Source organism: Typopeltis vanoorti, chromosome 14 (assembly GCF_054136105.1).
Source record: "Typopeltis vanoorti isolate ZY-2024b chromosome 14, IOZ_Tvanoo_1.0, whole genome shotgun sequence".
Lineage (NCBI taxonomy): Eukaryota > Metazoa > Arthropoda > Arachnida > Uropygi > Thelyphonidae > Typopeltis > Typopeltis vanoorti.
In genome coordinates this window covers 75,490,205-75,506,235 of record NC_143562.1, presented here as the reverse complement: position 1 = coordinate 75,506,235, position 16,031 = coordinate 75,490,205, and the positions used below count along the sequence as shown (strand labels likewise).

Below are 16,031 nucleotides of genomic sequence, written 5' to 3'. Positions count from 1 at the left end.
TCAAAATACTGGTTTTAAAATATGGCGCAGGCCCAAACAACTTGGGCATTTATTCTATATGGTTAAGTTTCCATACATTTGTCCATCAGGTGACATGTTAATGTGGATATTCTCAAATTTTATTTCAGTTAAAAAAAAAAAATAATTACACATTCTGAACAGTCAATGAATAAATCACAATGCATAAGTTTCAGTGTCATTGGGTGCTTAATTCAACAATGTTCATAGTTTGATGGATGTTATCAACAGCAATCACAACACTTAATTTTTTTTTAGATAGGAAAACATTTCAGTGCAAAATAAGTTAAATTCAGTCAAGCAGCCTAATATGAAAATGTATTTATTCAGAAATAAATTTTGCCAATTATTTACAAATTAAAGAATGAGATTATAATGATCTGAACTAATACCACAATTATTTAAAAAAAAAAAAAAATTGTAAAAGGGGCAGAAAGCAAGATGATTGTGTGCTATATAATTGTCATAGAAAACAAAAGAATGCCAATTATATAAATTAAAAACCCTCATTTTTGTCCCAAAGTGAAACCATTCTTAAAACTGAACAAGAATTATATAAGCTGTATGTATATAATGTATGGCTTTCATATAATTTTTCTGGACTTCAAAAATGTAATGTAATTGATACTGATTATTAAGTAAACTTAAATATCAACAGAATAATTACATAAATTTCTTACTCTGTACATTATATACTAGAATAGTCCATGTCATCTTAATATACTCAAGTTTGTATATACAAAACCAGCAGATTCTAACAATTTAATATAAACAAGACTGTTGTGCAATGTGAAAAATTAATTCTGCTAATTATTACTAGCTTTTAGAAACAATGCATATAAAATTACCTGTTCTTTATGTTGAAGACATTGTATACAATAAATATAAAACCTACTGATGAAACAGTTTGAACAATGCCATTATATATTATTTTCATTTTGCAATAATTCTTATTTCATGCAGGCATCAAAATCAAAATGTAGTATTTATTACAGAAAATATTAAAGAAGACATAGAACAGTTTATTTTGTTGCATAATACTCCAAATTAGTGAATATAAATGAAAGAAGCAACATTAGTTTGTCTATAACCATTCAAAAAATAGCTTCTGCCTTACTTCCAAAGTTAATTTTGTAAATTAAAAGTGCTATACAAAGTTTTCAATATGAGTTATTGTGGCGCAGGTAAAATGTACCTTGGATTTATTCACACTGAGAATCTGTAAAGAAAATCCTAGAAGTGGTTTTCCAGCTCCTGTAGTACATGTGCCAATACTAAACTACATAATATATATAATAAAAAATACTTTTATCATAATGGTAATTTTCTTTGTCACATATAAGGATAAACAAAACTTTCAAAACATATTATATTCAACTCTTTCCATTGTGGATGGTTTGTTATATATGTTTAGCAATGTTCTGTGTATCTTATGTCTTAACATTCATTTAATCTTGATAACCTTATTTCTTTATTGTTTGAAGATGATGACTGATTTAAGGCTGTGCCTACATAGTTCTTGAACTTTCAACATATGCATATTCTAGTGAACTGAAAATACACTTATTTAATATTTTGATAGTAGTAACGTCAAGTCAGGGTAGTAACCGTGTTTTCTCAGGCGTTAATGTTTATCGCATACATGTAAAGTTTTCTTTGGGAAATAAATCAATATACTTAGTAAGGACCACATGAAATACAACACATTTCAGCTATGTTTTCTGCTGTCGCTCATTGTTAATTTTATGCAATATTTTATATTAACAAAAAAATGTTTTATAAATGAAATATCATTTCTTTATTTGAGCCACATTTAAATACAGAAAATAAAAACAAAGAAAAAAACATTCTTTTGTTTAAAGAGTAATAAAACACCTAACAGTTGTTTATTTCTTATTTGCAGTTATCAAACTGAAAATAGCTTCAGTTTGATATCTGCATGGTTCTCTTTAAGTGTTTTGAGAAAAGCCACTAAAAACTTATAACAATGGTAATGTCAAAGTTTTGTTTTTAAAAATAAATAATCAAGTGTTATTATTATATTTGCTACCATAAAAACTAAAATTATTTCGAAGTGCTGATGTAAAATTTAACATTACTGAAAGTTTGGATTTTAAAATTGCAGATAAGATGGAATGGAGAAAATGTCCATAAAAAAAGCATCAAGGCTTTGGCATATTGCTATTAATATGAAACGGAATGATTAGCAAAATTAGGTGTCTACATAAATGCCAAAAAAATAACCAGAAGTTTAGGAAGAAACTGTGGAACCAGCATGTTAATGAAGGTAACTTTTTTTTTCATTATATTAACTTTTTATAAATGTTTGTGACTCTGTGTACTAAACCAAATCAACTTATCAAATATTAATCCTAAAGAAATCAGAAATAATTTATTTTTGGAATCATACAGTAATCTGATTAATATATATATATATATATATATATATATATATATATACACACACACACACACACTATTTCTGTATTGCAACAGAAATTTCACCACATGCATAAACAGAAACTTCAAAGATATGTCTCACTGTCATCTTCAAACAATTATCGTATAGGAAAATGGAAGAAACATTAATTTTTCAATATACACAGAACTGTTTTGAGACATCATCAATCTCTTTCTAGACATTAGCATGAGTTATATTTATGCCATTTTGAGCCAACAGTGTTCCCTCCCCTCACCCAGATCATCTAGTTGTGTTTAGAAATATTTGAGGTTCTTATCTGTAGAGAATTTATGATGCTTGCATATGTTCATATTACATTCAGCAAGAATAATTAATATAGAGAACTTTTATATGGGGATTAAAAAATCCAGCATGGTAGAGCAGAACTTGAAATATAGTTTGGTTATATGGAAAATGATTTTTAAAAGTTACATTTTCTTTTTTTTAAACCTCACCTGCAAACTAGTCATAAATATATCCTGGAACTACCAAAGAGTTTGGTGATCTCCCAGAAAGTCTACTAAGTTTGACAGACACACAAATTTAGTAAAGACATGTAAAAAAAAAAAAAAAATTAAATTAAAATTAAATTAATTTTTTTCAATGGTGAACAATAATCTACAAAAGAGGCAAATTATATTTCATAATATTTAGCCATAAAAATAACTTAAGAAGTACAAAAGTTTGTGCACACAGTCACCTCATATAAACATACATTTTTTTTCCTTTTTTCATTCAGTAATAACAATAATGATTACACATTCAACTTCAAGACTGCATGGGAGAGGAACAGAAAAGAGGCACCATTCAGACCACTTCAGTATGATAAAAAGTTTTATACTTTCTTTTCTTTACAGCTATACTGGAGGACAGCTAATGGATATCTCCTGTAAACTGTGGCTATCATGGAAACCACAGAAGAATATATATTGTGTATGCATAGTTTTATATCCCCTTATGAAGCCCTATTGTTGTGACTGAAGTAGCCGTTCTACTGCAGCATTCACATCACCAAATGTAGCAATTAAGGCTGAAACAAAGGATAAAATTATGTTAACATATATCATAATGATATTATGCACAGGTAACATCATAATTTATAAACTGCTTAACATTAACACACTACTGTAAATAGTTATTTACTGTTCAAAATGAGGTAAGTATATTTTCCTGTTCATCATTGGCAGGTTTGCATGTCTTGCAGGAGAACAAAACAACCAAGCTACTCTTTCTAAATAAAATATATGTATCATAATGTTTAATATACACTACATTGCAAAATTTATTCAAACACCTTTGTGATTTACAGATGTCATTTTCCTGGATACATTCCACTACATATTGATAAAAATGACATAGGTATTTTTCTGATTCCTCTACCAGTATGGTAGTCAATTCCTGTGGTGAAGTTGGACATATTAGTCTCCACTAATAATCAATTCTTCCCAAAACTGTTCTGTAGGGTTCATATTGCACTGTGCTGGCCTGTCTAATCTTTGTATTCCTATTTCCACAATCCACAGCTCTTGAATACAATGTGGTACATTATCATATTAGTACTGAACTGGATGATGTCCACAGAACAATCACTGCATGAGCAGTGGTATCTTGAGTTGTCGATACAGCATTTGGTGTTTATTTTTCTATGCACTTTAACATTAACTTCTAAGATTCTTATCCAAACCAGGAAAAGAAGCTACTGTTCGGGTTTGGATCAGAATCCTTTTTTTGGATTTAACACCATTGCTATTGTAAAATCTTGTATAGAAAGAATTTTGTACAAAATTCTTATATGCCGATTTTACTTGAGAAAGAAAGTCAATACAAAATACTTGTAGTTTAATTAACATTTTTTCATTAGTGTCTTATGTAATCTGGTAAAATATTAGAATGAATTGTAAGTTATTTGACCACCAATATTGTACAAAGAAAGAGATAGCTCAGACAGGATTAGAAATGTAGACCTGAGGTATTGCCAGGCGCAAAGGTTAGCGGGGTTTTCCCGCCACGACTCAGCGATTTCGTAGGGGGAAGGAATCCCTGGTAGAACATCCAAAGAAGTCGTGAAGGTAGAATAAAAGGGAGACAGGCACTCTGCTCAGGGCTCTCTGTTCCTGACTTGTTCCGGCATCGCTTCAAAGAGGTTCCTGGGTACAGCCATTCCAAGGATGGGGGAAGGACATCCTGCTAGCAGTATTTTGACAATGATAGGAGATTTTTAACGGTGGTGTTAGCCTATTCAATAAGTCCCATTGCAAAGTTCTTTAAGCAATCTCCAAGAATGCTGTATCATCATTGCCGTGGAATAGTGTCTCTTTCCAGTTCTAACGGGAAAGAAGAAGGTTATGTTCGTGATCTCTAGGATCTGGAATGCTGAACTGGCTGAGAAAAGTTTCAAGTAAGATTAATGTAGAACTGTTATGGATTGTGAACCTTAGAGCAGGGATTGTTGATTATATAGTTGCTAACATAATGTAAAGTTGTGAAGTCAGAAAACCGCACTTCTTATTTATTATGAAATAATTGCCCACAGGGTTCTGAGCATTTGTTAATGTTAAGTGGTGCAAGCGAGATTGAATGTGAAGCTTAGTTAAGTATAATTATGGTAATGGTCTGAGTTAAATTGTTTTGAAGTTTGTGTGCAACTAACCACGTGTCTGACGTATATGTGAACGTAAATATTTATCTTTGTCCTTAAGCTGAAGGCTAGAAAAGCTGTTTTTTTAACTAATTTGAGAACCAGACACGTGCATTGCATTGTTACTTAGCAGAATTGATAAGAACCAGATGAATTTTGATATGTGTGTGATCCTTTATCTTGTAATTACCACGTCTTAGTATGAATAAATTGTTTTGTTTGTTAATAACTGTTAATAACTTGCCTGATTTCGACATATCAATGCACTTCTCATAAAAATATAGAACCTGTGTCCTTAAAGTTGACCACGACTGACTAATAGTAAGTTACAAACGTTGCTTGAATTAGGATTGAATTTTAGAGTTAATTCCGTGTTCTGCTGAGCATTTCTCTTACATGTATAGGAAAGACAAACAATCCTTTGCATGATCTTTAATGGCATAGTCGTTATACAAATAAATTTTTAAAGATTAGTGTAAGAGAAAGTCAGCTAGATAGACAAAGAAATTGGTTCCAGCCAGAAGCAATTCCTGAATCTATACTCCATACATGTGAAAGTAGCATAGTTACAACCTTGAGAGAGGGGGGGGGGATAAAATTGTAGACTAAAGACTAGCTCAAGCAACAATTACAAACTTGGAGTTACGACTGTTTAGTTAAGATAAGAAATAAATAACATTGAAGTATATACAAGAAGTTCAAAAGGTAAGAATTATAAATAAATATAATAAAATATCATTATTTTTACCCTATCATATTTAATTTAATATATGGGACTATGTGCTTCGGTACATAATCTTCTCCTGGCAGCAACTATACAAGCCTGTTCCAATTGAAAAATTCATCCCTCCATACCAACTTTTCCAATATCCAATCACAGGCAACCCCTGTATCATGCAAATAAAACCCAAGTATTGGATGGAGTAATGTTTCCTATACAGCAGCTCTCTTCCATGAAAGGTCTTGGTACTTTCTGTATGAAAGAGCTCCTATACAGCAACTCTTTCATGGAAAAAACTGCAGCAATGAGGTTCAGTAAGTAATCTGCTTTAAATCACCACAGCTGTGATATGCAGAGTTGTAGAGGTGATGCCTTACAAAAGTCCATAACTCTTCTACACTGCCGGACCATTTTTTCTTGGCCGTCTTTTCGAGTGACATTTTCATCTTTTAATAAGATAAGTGCGGAAAACATAGCAGATCTTAGATGCCTGTTTCCAATGTTCTACACAGCTATCATTCAGACTGTATTCATTTGTTTTTATATGTTGCTGTGGCATATGGTTCACAGTCATGCAATATTCAAGAATAATGAGGATGTCAGTATAATATTTAACATATAGTGGTTCCATAAATTAAGCAATAACAAGAAAAATCATGGTAATTCAAAACTGTATGATGAATTTTTATGCAATTCAGTGAAAAGCAGTGTTATATGAGATGTGAAAGAAATACCTACAAAAATTGTAAATAAATAGTTTAATTCAGCAATAGTAGGTACATGAAGAGAGGCCAAAATGAGATTGTCAGACACACTGACACACTTGAGGGTTTCAGATGACAAACCTTGGATGTTGAAAAATATTAGTATTCTGATGAAAAAACTGCGATAAATCGTGTAAGATCGCTCTCAGTTAAAGCAAAGGTAGGTTTTGGTTCATTGAAAGAATTATATTTTATAGTTAGCCTATTTCTATTTTATTTTGTAGTTAGAGATAAAGCTCTTCTAGCAATTTTCTCTTCTACATACTCTTGTGAAACTCTATTTTCGGCCTTAAATAATATCAAATCGAAAGGGAGAAATAGATTGAGCAATGATTTGAGCGCTGCCTGTGTAGCATTAAAATGTACACACTATAGCCCTTCTATAAAGCAACTTTCTTCCAGTACTCAGCAACAGAAGTCATTAAATGTAATGCAAGTTTGTAATCCACCCATTGATATAAAATCTATGAATTCATAGATTTTATATCAATGTCCTATTAAATAAATAGCCTAATATGATATGTATAAGTCACCATCTATGATTACTTAGTTAAATTTATAATGCATGTATGCAAGTGGCACATCAACAACGTCAATATTTAAAAAAAAGATGTTTGACACATCTGGGTAAAAAGGTTCGCTCGTTGACCTAGAGCATCCCAAACAGGAGACCTGGCTGGCCATTCCATATGCACAACAGTCTCTTCTTGAAGATACTGGTGCATGAGCTTTACGCAATGAGGATTATCGTCTTGTAGGACGAGTAACTTCCCTATTGCACCTACATATGGACAAACATAGGTTCAGGATCTTGTCTCGATACATTGCTGCATTCATGGTTCCACTAGAAAGCCCACACACACTCAGGTCAGTGCATCCACCCAACAACACACCTCCCCAAACCATCACCCTACCTCCACCATGTACTCCTTTCATGAATATTGCAGGGATGATAATATGTTCCTGATTCTTGATGGATCAAAGTATGCCTCTTATTGCTTTGTAGAGCAAATTGGGACATTCATAAACAATACCGACTCACCATTGGTCTCGGGTCCAGTCGACATCAAGACAAGGGGAAGCAAACAGCTCACCTTCGTGAAGCACTCTGTGCACAACAGAAGCAGATATTAATGTTCTTGTAGCTCACGCAAAGTCAGATTGTAGTTGATTCTTGTTTTGGCAAGCAGATAATCAGAAATATCAGTCACCCATTGCAGTTGTAGCCTCATGATAGTTTAAGGAGGGAGATTTGATTCTGTCTAGTGATTTGTACATGAATGAAGGGAAGGTGAACTGAGATCTCTTTTGTCAAAAATCAGGCAAGGCTGCACTTCAGTAGTGTCAGAGATGACCATCCCCATTGAAGCAAGGTATGAAATCTGCAGTTCTTTGGATGGCAGGATATAATACAATGGCCTCACAGTCTTAGTATTTCAGTCATAATATACAAAACAATCAACCAACCATCCATCGACCTTTTAACAGCACATGTCCATGCAAGATAGGCCAGTAATTTGACAGCAGACTTATTATTTTATTTATGTATTTATTATTATTTTTTAAATGGCCTGAATAGATGCCTGCTGAGTAGAAGGGTGCAGTGATATATGACAGGTCTTAGTCATGAAGCACAGCTTTTGAGAACAATATGAAACTGTATTTAAGAGTCTTTCTGGCAGAGGTACACTTTCTCATATGTTAGGTGATTTTCTTTGGTCATCTATGCAGCAGCCAGAAAGAAAAAATGATACTAAGAGAACTTCACTTTTAGGTGCTATGTTTGTAGTGCTTGGTGACCTTTGCAAGGGACCAGAATGCATGGCTGTCATTTTGACAGGAAGTTCTTTTTGGAAGTGACATTTGGATTTGATAGTTCAACATAGACTGAGTACGAGGTAGTTTTTTTTTTTTTTTTGTTTGTTTGTTTTTGAAAAAAAAAAAAAACTGTCTTGGTACACCTGATGTTAAATGTGTGAGAAAGTGAGGAACGAAGGCTTTCCTTACCAGTGAGAATGCTTCTGTAACTTACTTAGAGAACCAGTGTTTGGATAAAGAGAACAGAAACAATGTGATCAAAGAAATTCATTTACTGCCTAAAGGCCAAAATAATGGTTATAACATGAAAGATGCTGTTAATGGGGGGGGGGGGGGCAAGGAAACCTAAAGCCAGAGGTCAAAAATAGAGGATTTGTCTCTGACAGGCAATATCAGATCTCACAGAGCATGTGCCACTCACCTTTGTAGTTGGATAGATTAAGGGAAATAAGATTGGCTGTTGCTGCTGCAATTTAGGGTTCAGTCAGGTCTAGTTGTTGATTTGCTTAAGGACAGCAAAGGTCATAGCAGTACACAAAGCATTAATAAACAGTCAGAAGGAGATAAATTAGTAAATAATGTGTATGTACAAAAATTAAGTGTTAAGCAATGCAGTATCTACATAAAAATAAAATTTATGATCAAATGTATTTGTATAAATTAATTCTTTATAAAAAGTTATCACACAATTTGTCTGAGTTTAATAACATCTACCTGAGTGTTTGGTTCAGCTAGATAGGTAAAAATTTCATTCCTCTCTTGTGTGAAGTGCTGGAGTGCCAGCACTTCACACAGGTAGGTGATCTGCCCTCAGTAAAAAAGAATGTTTAAGATAATTGTGACCTAGGCAGAACCTAGCAAGAACAACTTCCTATCTTCTGTTTCTACATTTGGTGAATGCCAATGCTTAATATCATGTAATTAAGAATTATCTACACATTAGCACAATACACTGCCAAATATTTCAGTTTGAAAATAACAAACTATCATCAGTGGCTACACAGAAAACAGTTTTTTAGAAGGTAGAATAAAAACAATTGATCGTTCAAAAATAGAACGAGCCGTGTGATGTTACATCGTTAATCAAATATCATTTCACTGAAGAAAGGCAAACTGCAAGGTCAATCAAATGTAATTTGTTTGTCAGCACTTCCTGCCACTGGACAATTAGCTTTGATATTATAAGCTGTTTGTATATGATATTGTCAAAAAAGTATGAGCTGATCTAGCACCTGCATCTCCAGTCTCATTTCCATTAATTCCAATGTTTAGGAATCCAACACAACCAAACAACAAAATTAAGGGTCTTCATTTTGTACAGCAAAATGAAGAGGAGACAGCTCGTAAAGCACTCGATGAGTCTGCATAAATTACACACTTTTGGTAGCAGTTTTCTTTTATATGTGCAAGATGAATGACATGCAACTCTGCTGCATAATTACTGTAATCAGGTTGAATTTGGTTAGAGATAGTAATATCAGGAAGCACAGCTAACAGAGATCTCTGATCTTAAACCATCAGCACAGATGGGCAAGAAATCAGATTGAGCTGCTTGGTGTGTATTAAACAATTGCATGGAATATGAGACTTCTGTAGTTGACAAAGTGGGAGATTGCAGGATGGAGTGCAAACCTACAATGGAGGGATGCTGTTATGTTTGGTGCAGACAGTGTTGTCAACATTCATGCCAACAGCTTGCATAATTTCTTTAACACGTACATGCTCTGGATGAGACTATTTTTAGGGCATAATTAAGAGACAACTGTTTCTGTCGAAGTGCTAGAGCTGGTTTCATTTGCTTCCACATAAAGACTTTGAGTAAGTGATATGTGAAAGGCACCAGTAGCTACCTGTATACTCTGATGACATCCAATCATCTTGCTCTGCCTTCATAATCATAGTCTTGAGACATATAATACAGTTTTAAAAGTATAAGCACGTGATAAAGACAAAATAGTATTCAAACCAATTTTAACTTATGGATCTGAGAGCTGGGTTAGAAATAAAGCATTTGATTAAAAACTGGAGACCACTGATATGAGAGTTCTTAGAAAGATTAGGGGAGTAAACAGATGTCATCAATGGCAGTATAACAGTAAAAATGAGGAAATTAGGAAAGAACTTGCCATTGTTAGTATTCAGGAATGTGTTAGCAGAGCTAATCTCAAGTAGTATAGTCACTTCAACAGAATTCTTGTTTGTTAATCTTTGTTTTGTTGATCGGAAGTTAGTAATGATGTAACTTTTCCATGTCATAATATCCTGCACACAAAAATTTGATGTGCTTGTGTTAACTAATGTTAAAGCATTGAACTCTGACATGATATCAAACCATTAAGGAATATCCACTGGAGGGATGGGGTGAGCTAAACTGTTGTGTGCACTTTTCACACACACACACACACACACACACACACACACACACACACACACACACACACACACACACACACACACACACACACACACACACACACACACACAGTGTGACAAATTCTCATGACTTCATACTATAAACACAATAGTATGGCAAGTTATTCAGAACTATGTTACTGTTTTGGACATGTCTGTGTTACTGCCTTGAGTTTTATCAAAACAATCAAGCCGGTAGTTGAGAATCTGTGATAGTTTCCATATGGATTGCTTTTGGTGGAAAAATGAGTGAACAAAATTTGAATGAGCTTGGGATCCACAAACTCATTGAATATGTGAAAGGAAAATGTAGAAAAAGTGTGTCAATTAGTACTTTTCATCTATATAACTACTGATGCTGTATAAATTCAAAGTCCACTCAAACATGGAATCTTGCTTTTTGGATTGTTATTCAGACAACTATTCACTAGCACTGCTTGATACTATTCAGAAGATGGCAATTAGATTAATTAATGACTCCTCTCTCACAAAATCACTAATCCTTTTCTCAAATACATTCAGTTTCTGCCTTATGCCTCTTCCAGCTGCATTCATAGTCAACACTGCAGAATTGGCTACCAAGAGCAGCTGCTGGTCATCATATGTTTATCACCCACCTTCAAACTTATTGAGCCAACTTTTCTTCCTCTTCCAAGCCATCTGTGCCTGTCCTCTGGAACAGCCTTCCTCACTATCTTCCCCACAGACTACAACTTTCAGCTATTCAAAAAACATTTGTCAACAAATTTCGTTTTTCTTCTTACACTCTTATCCATGCTTGACAGTGACATGCTATGTAGGTATTGCAACCTTTCATTTCTAGGTTAAATATAACATACACACAAATTTAACAGTACCCAATTTACAATAGATACAAGTTATCACTGAGATTCTCAATCAAAATATTAAATCATTAAAAATTACCTTGTAGGTTAGCTTCTCTGTTGACAAATCCCATAGCTGCTAACTGTTCAAGCTGACTTTGATACCGTTCTTCAGGAGGTGCTTGACTCTTAATTGAAATAATAATAAATAAAAATGCAGAAAAAGTAATAAATACTACAAATAATGTTTCAAGGAAATACTTCAGTGGTAAACACATTCGTAATAAGCAATTTCCCCAAAAAATTATATTTACTTTGATAGTCAGAATAGTAAGGCTTGAGTTGTTTTAGCATTACATTGATCAAAAAAGGATTTTGCAACTAGAATCAAAACATAGAATTTGTTTTGTTTTTTTAATATACAAATTTCAAAGTATACTTAGAAATACTTTTTTTCTCCTTGTCTCTCTTTGAAGAAACTAACAGTGTAATCTATCATACTAGTATTCCATTTCCTCTAGTATCACTACTTCATTACTGTGTTATCCTGGTGGAACGAACCATTTATCCTGCTCCTCACTCTTCGAACCAAGGATTACATGGTGAAGGAGTCCAGGTAAGCATGAAAGAAATGAATCTTCAGTAACACCCCCTAGCTCCCATCTTACTTTTGTACTACAACATTTATACTTTTTTATACTACAACATATTATTGAAGTCATGACCAAAACCTCCAAAAGCAAAATGCCATTCTTAAGGAAATTTACTATAACAAGCAATTCCAATAGTCTGTCTGTTTACTACAGTGGGAGTCAACTGTAATAAATTGATGAAACAGTTCTTTAAAATTTTGCTATTCCAAAACCATCCAACACTATGAACAATAATTGATGCTTCTATTTTGATTTTAGTGAGACTCTTTAAATCCTTCATCTTTAATACTTTCTGAATTTGAGATTCAATAAATATACTTTTTGAAGTTTGGAATTTGTAAGTCTGCAGTTTCAACCCCTGGCAAAAAATATCCAATCAATGTTGTAATATACCCTGTATATTTCTTAGAAAGTTTAACATATGAATGTTTTAGCATGCAAGAAATGAAATAGCTCACTTTAAAGAAAATAAATTATCTGTGTTAGAAAAAAAGTATCCAAATCAAGTTGACAGTTGAAAAAAAGTAGGTGACTGCTGAGGTAACAAATGCTTATCATTCCCCAATAAGCAAATCTACAATGTCTGTGCATAAAGCATAGAGAAAACGTTTCTGAGGAGCAGAATCATGGTTGCAAAATCTGAATTCTTTCTAGTGTGTGCTCCTCTGAAAGAACTTTCCAGCGATTTAAAAAACAGAATGATTGAATTCTGAAAGATGCAATGTCTCAAAGACAAGTAGCTAGATTACTAAGATGTGCACAAAGTACTGTATGCGACATTTGGAAAAAACATCGTTCGACTAATAGTGTAAAAACCTTGCCTTGAAGTGGACGTCTACATTCCACCCCACCTCACAGTCGGGACAGAAAACTGACTGAACTTGCGAAAACCATGCAAATTCAAACAACTCAATGCTGCATGGTCGAACTACAGAGTTAAGGTAAGTGATTGCACAGCACGAAATCAGCTGAATGATCAAGTATTTTGCAAGGTTTTGTTTTTGCTTTTGCAAAGCAAAAACAAAACCTTTCTTGGACAAAGCAACACAAAAAAGTGCATTTCCAATATTAAATATTTTCCCATGCCAAATAAAGTAACCTACATACACATTAAATTTGAATAATTTAAAGATATTAGAGAGGAAGTTAGACTCACTGAATATAAAAAATATATCCTTATTGTTCCATTACCCCCACCACCACCACCCATCCATTTGCTGAAGATTTTGTTCTTGTTTTATAGAAGTCAACAATGTTGACTTATTAGGCTTGTTCAAGATTGACACTCTCCTGGGTATGCAAGGGTGGAGTTTAGTTGATGATGAAAAACTGGTTGGACATGAATACAGTGGAACCTCAGTTGTCAAATGCCTCTCATCTCTAACAAATCAGTTCCTGAACCCAAAATGCACCGGTTTCCGAACAGGCAAACTGGCAACCCATGATCCCCAGGCTGAGATGTACGGTGGGAGAGCATCACTTAGCCTCCTCTCAATCCAGACACCTGCTCGAACTTGCAGTGCCTTTTCTTGATTTTCTTAGTGTTTTGCTGTTTTTTTTATTATAAATTATTATTAAATAAGCCACCATGGGACTGAAGAAGGATAGTGATAGCAGCAAAGCAAAGCAAAAAGAAAAGTTGTTAGAACCATGATAGAGGTGAAAAAGAAATCTTATCCAAACACGAAAATGACGTTCGTGTCTCGGATCGTGCTATGCAGTTCAGTAAGTTAATATCAACGATCTATGCAATACTCAAAAATAAAGAGGCGACCAAGGGAGCTGATGTTGCAAAAGGAATGAAAGTTCTTACTAAAGAAAGATCTCAGACGACTGAAGAAGTGGAAAAATTGTTGCTGATTTGGATAAACGAGAAACAGTTAGTGCTGGTGATAGTGTTTCTTAGGCTGTAATTTGTGAAAAAGCGAAGCAATTACATGATCTGTTTAAAAAAAATTTGGTACGAGTGGTGCTAATAGTAAGGCTTGGGTAACCAGGCAATTTTTTATTCAGTGGATCCATGAAGTCTTTGCTCCAAATGTGAGAAAATTCCTTCAAGAAAAAAATTTGCCATTAAAATGCCTTCTTTTGATGGACAGTACTCCTGCTCACCCTCCAGGCTTGGAGGATGAGTTGGTGGAGGAGTTTGATTTTTATCACAGTGGTCCCCCTAACACAATTCCTCTAATCCAGCCCATGGACCAGCAGATCATTTCAAACTTTAAGAAACTCTACACCAAAGCAGTTTCAAAGGTGTTTTGAAGTAAGCTCTGACACAGAATTAACACTCAGAGAATTCTGTAAAAATCACTTCAATATCCTCCATTGCTTAATATTCTTGACAAAGCCTGGGTGCAAGTGACTTACAGGACCATAAACTTGGCCTGGAAGAAATTGTGGACAGACTGTGTAGCGCACACACACAGAGACATTGAGGGCTTTGAGAGGCTGAGTATGTTGTCTCTCTGGGCAAAAGCATGGGTTTGGAAGTTGGCAATGCTGATGTGGAGGACCACAGGAATGAGCTCATCACAGAAGAACTGGAGCAGAAAAAGACGGTGGTTGAAGAAACGTGTGTGAAATGGGGCGAGTTGCAAAGTTTTGTGGAAAGAGATCACCCTTTTTCATCTATATTTTATCTATCTATTGTGTTTATTCTTTTTTTATGTAAGATTTTATGCATTTTCATTATTTTTGTATACAATTTTATGCATGAACTATTGTTGTAAAGATTTAAATAAGCAATCATCTGAGGGTTTGGGAATGGGTTATTCCATTTACATTAATTCTTATGGGAAAATGAGTTCAGTTTTCAAAAACAAATCGGTTTCCGAACAGCCTTTAAGAACGAATTATGTTCGAAAAACGAGGTTCCACTATTGTTCCTTAGACTATAAGAGTATCGGCGACTACTAGTGTAAGCTAAAGCACGCAGTCCAAACTAGGGCAACTCGTTGCAAAGGTGGAGAAAGTTCTGATCGCTATTCTTAGTATTTTCCATAATGTAAAACCCATCTCCTAGGAGATGTATGAAGTTATACATTATGGTAATGACCTCCCACCATAATGTATAACATCATACATCTCCTAGGAGATGGGTTTTACATTATGGAAAATACTAAGAATAGGGATCAGAATTTCTCCACCTTTGCTACGAGTTGCCCTAGTTTGTACTACGTACTTGGACTACGTGCTTTAGCTTACGCTAGTAGTCGCTGATACTTTTATAGTTACTATATTCAGCATGAAACTCTTTAATTCCGATCTTTGAGTTTCTTATTCAGTTTTAAAAAAACGTGGGATTTGATATCCCCTTAATAATAATAATTTAAATAATGTTTACATCGCCAAAATGAAGCCTATTGGCTCTTTACTTTAAATAATTTATGGGTGCATCTTTTTTGACAACTCGTACAGCAGAGTATATAAGTTCTTTTCACTATACCCTTAGTATTATTTTGGTCTAGCTACTCACTGATGAAATCTCAATAAATATCGAAACCGGTCTAGGTACTGACCTCTCACCACAATGTATAACATCATACATCTCCTAGGAGATGGGTTTTACATTATGGAAAATACTAAGAATAGCGATCAGAACTTTCTCCACCTTTGTTACGCGTTGCCCTAGTTTGTACTACATATTTGGGCTACGTGCTTTAGCTTACGCTAGTAGTCGGCGATACTTTTATAGTTACTATATTCGGCATGAAACACTTTGA

At 34.1% G+C, this 16,031-nt stretch overlaps 1 protein-coding gene and 1 long non-coding RNA gene across 5 annotated transcripts in view; one reads left to right on the top strand and one right to left on the bottom strand.

Moving 5' to 3' along the window:
• Nucleotides 1-324: 324 nt before the first annotated feature.
• Ubqn (ubiquilin) overlaps nucleotides 325-16,031 on the bottom strand; it is a 249,211-nt gene continuing 233,504 nt past the window's right edge. Inside the window, exons 14-15 of the mRNA XM_090403922.1 lie at nucleotides 11,757-11,844; nucleotides 325-3,509 (exon numbers count right to left, since the gene is read on the bottom strand). Coding sequence (XP_090260048.1) covers nucleotides 3,445-3,509; nucleotides 11,757-11,844 — 153 coding nt within the window. The 3' untranslated portion in view covers nucleotides 325-3,444. The remainder of the gene's footprint in view (nucleotides 3,510-11,756; nucleotides 11,845-16,031) is intronic.
• Nucleotides 2,171-16,031, top strand: part of LOC150099677 (uncharacterized) — a 128,209-nt gene continuing 114,348 nt past the window's right edge. For 3 of the 4 annotated variants that reach the window (XR_016549368.1, XR_016549369.1, XR_016549366.1), the window contains exons 1-2: nucleotides 2,175-2,305; nucleotides 12,178-12,272. This is a non-coding gene — a long non-coding RNA (uncharacterized LOC150099677). Of the gene's footprint in view, nucleotides 2,306-12,177; nucleotides 12,273-16,031 lie in introns of all 4 variants that reach the window. The other variant, XR_016549367.1, reaches the window with a different exon arrangement.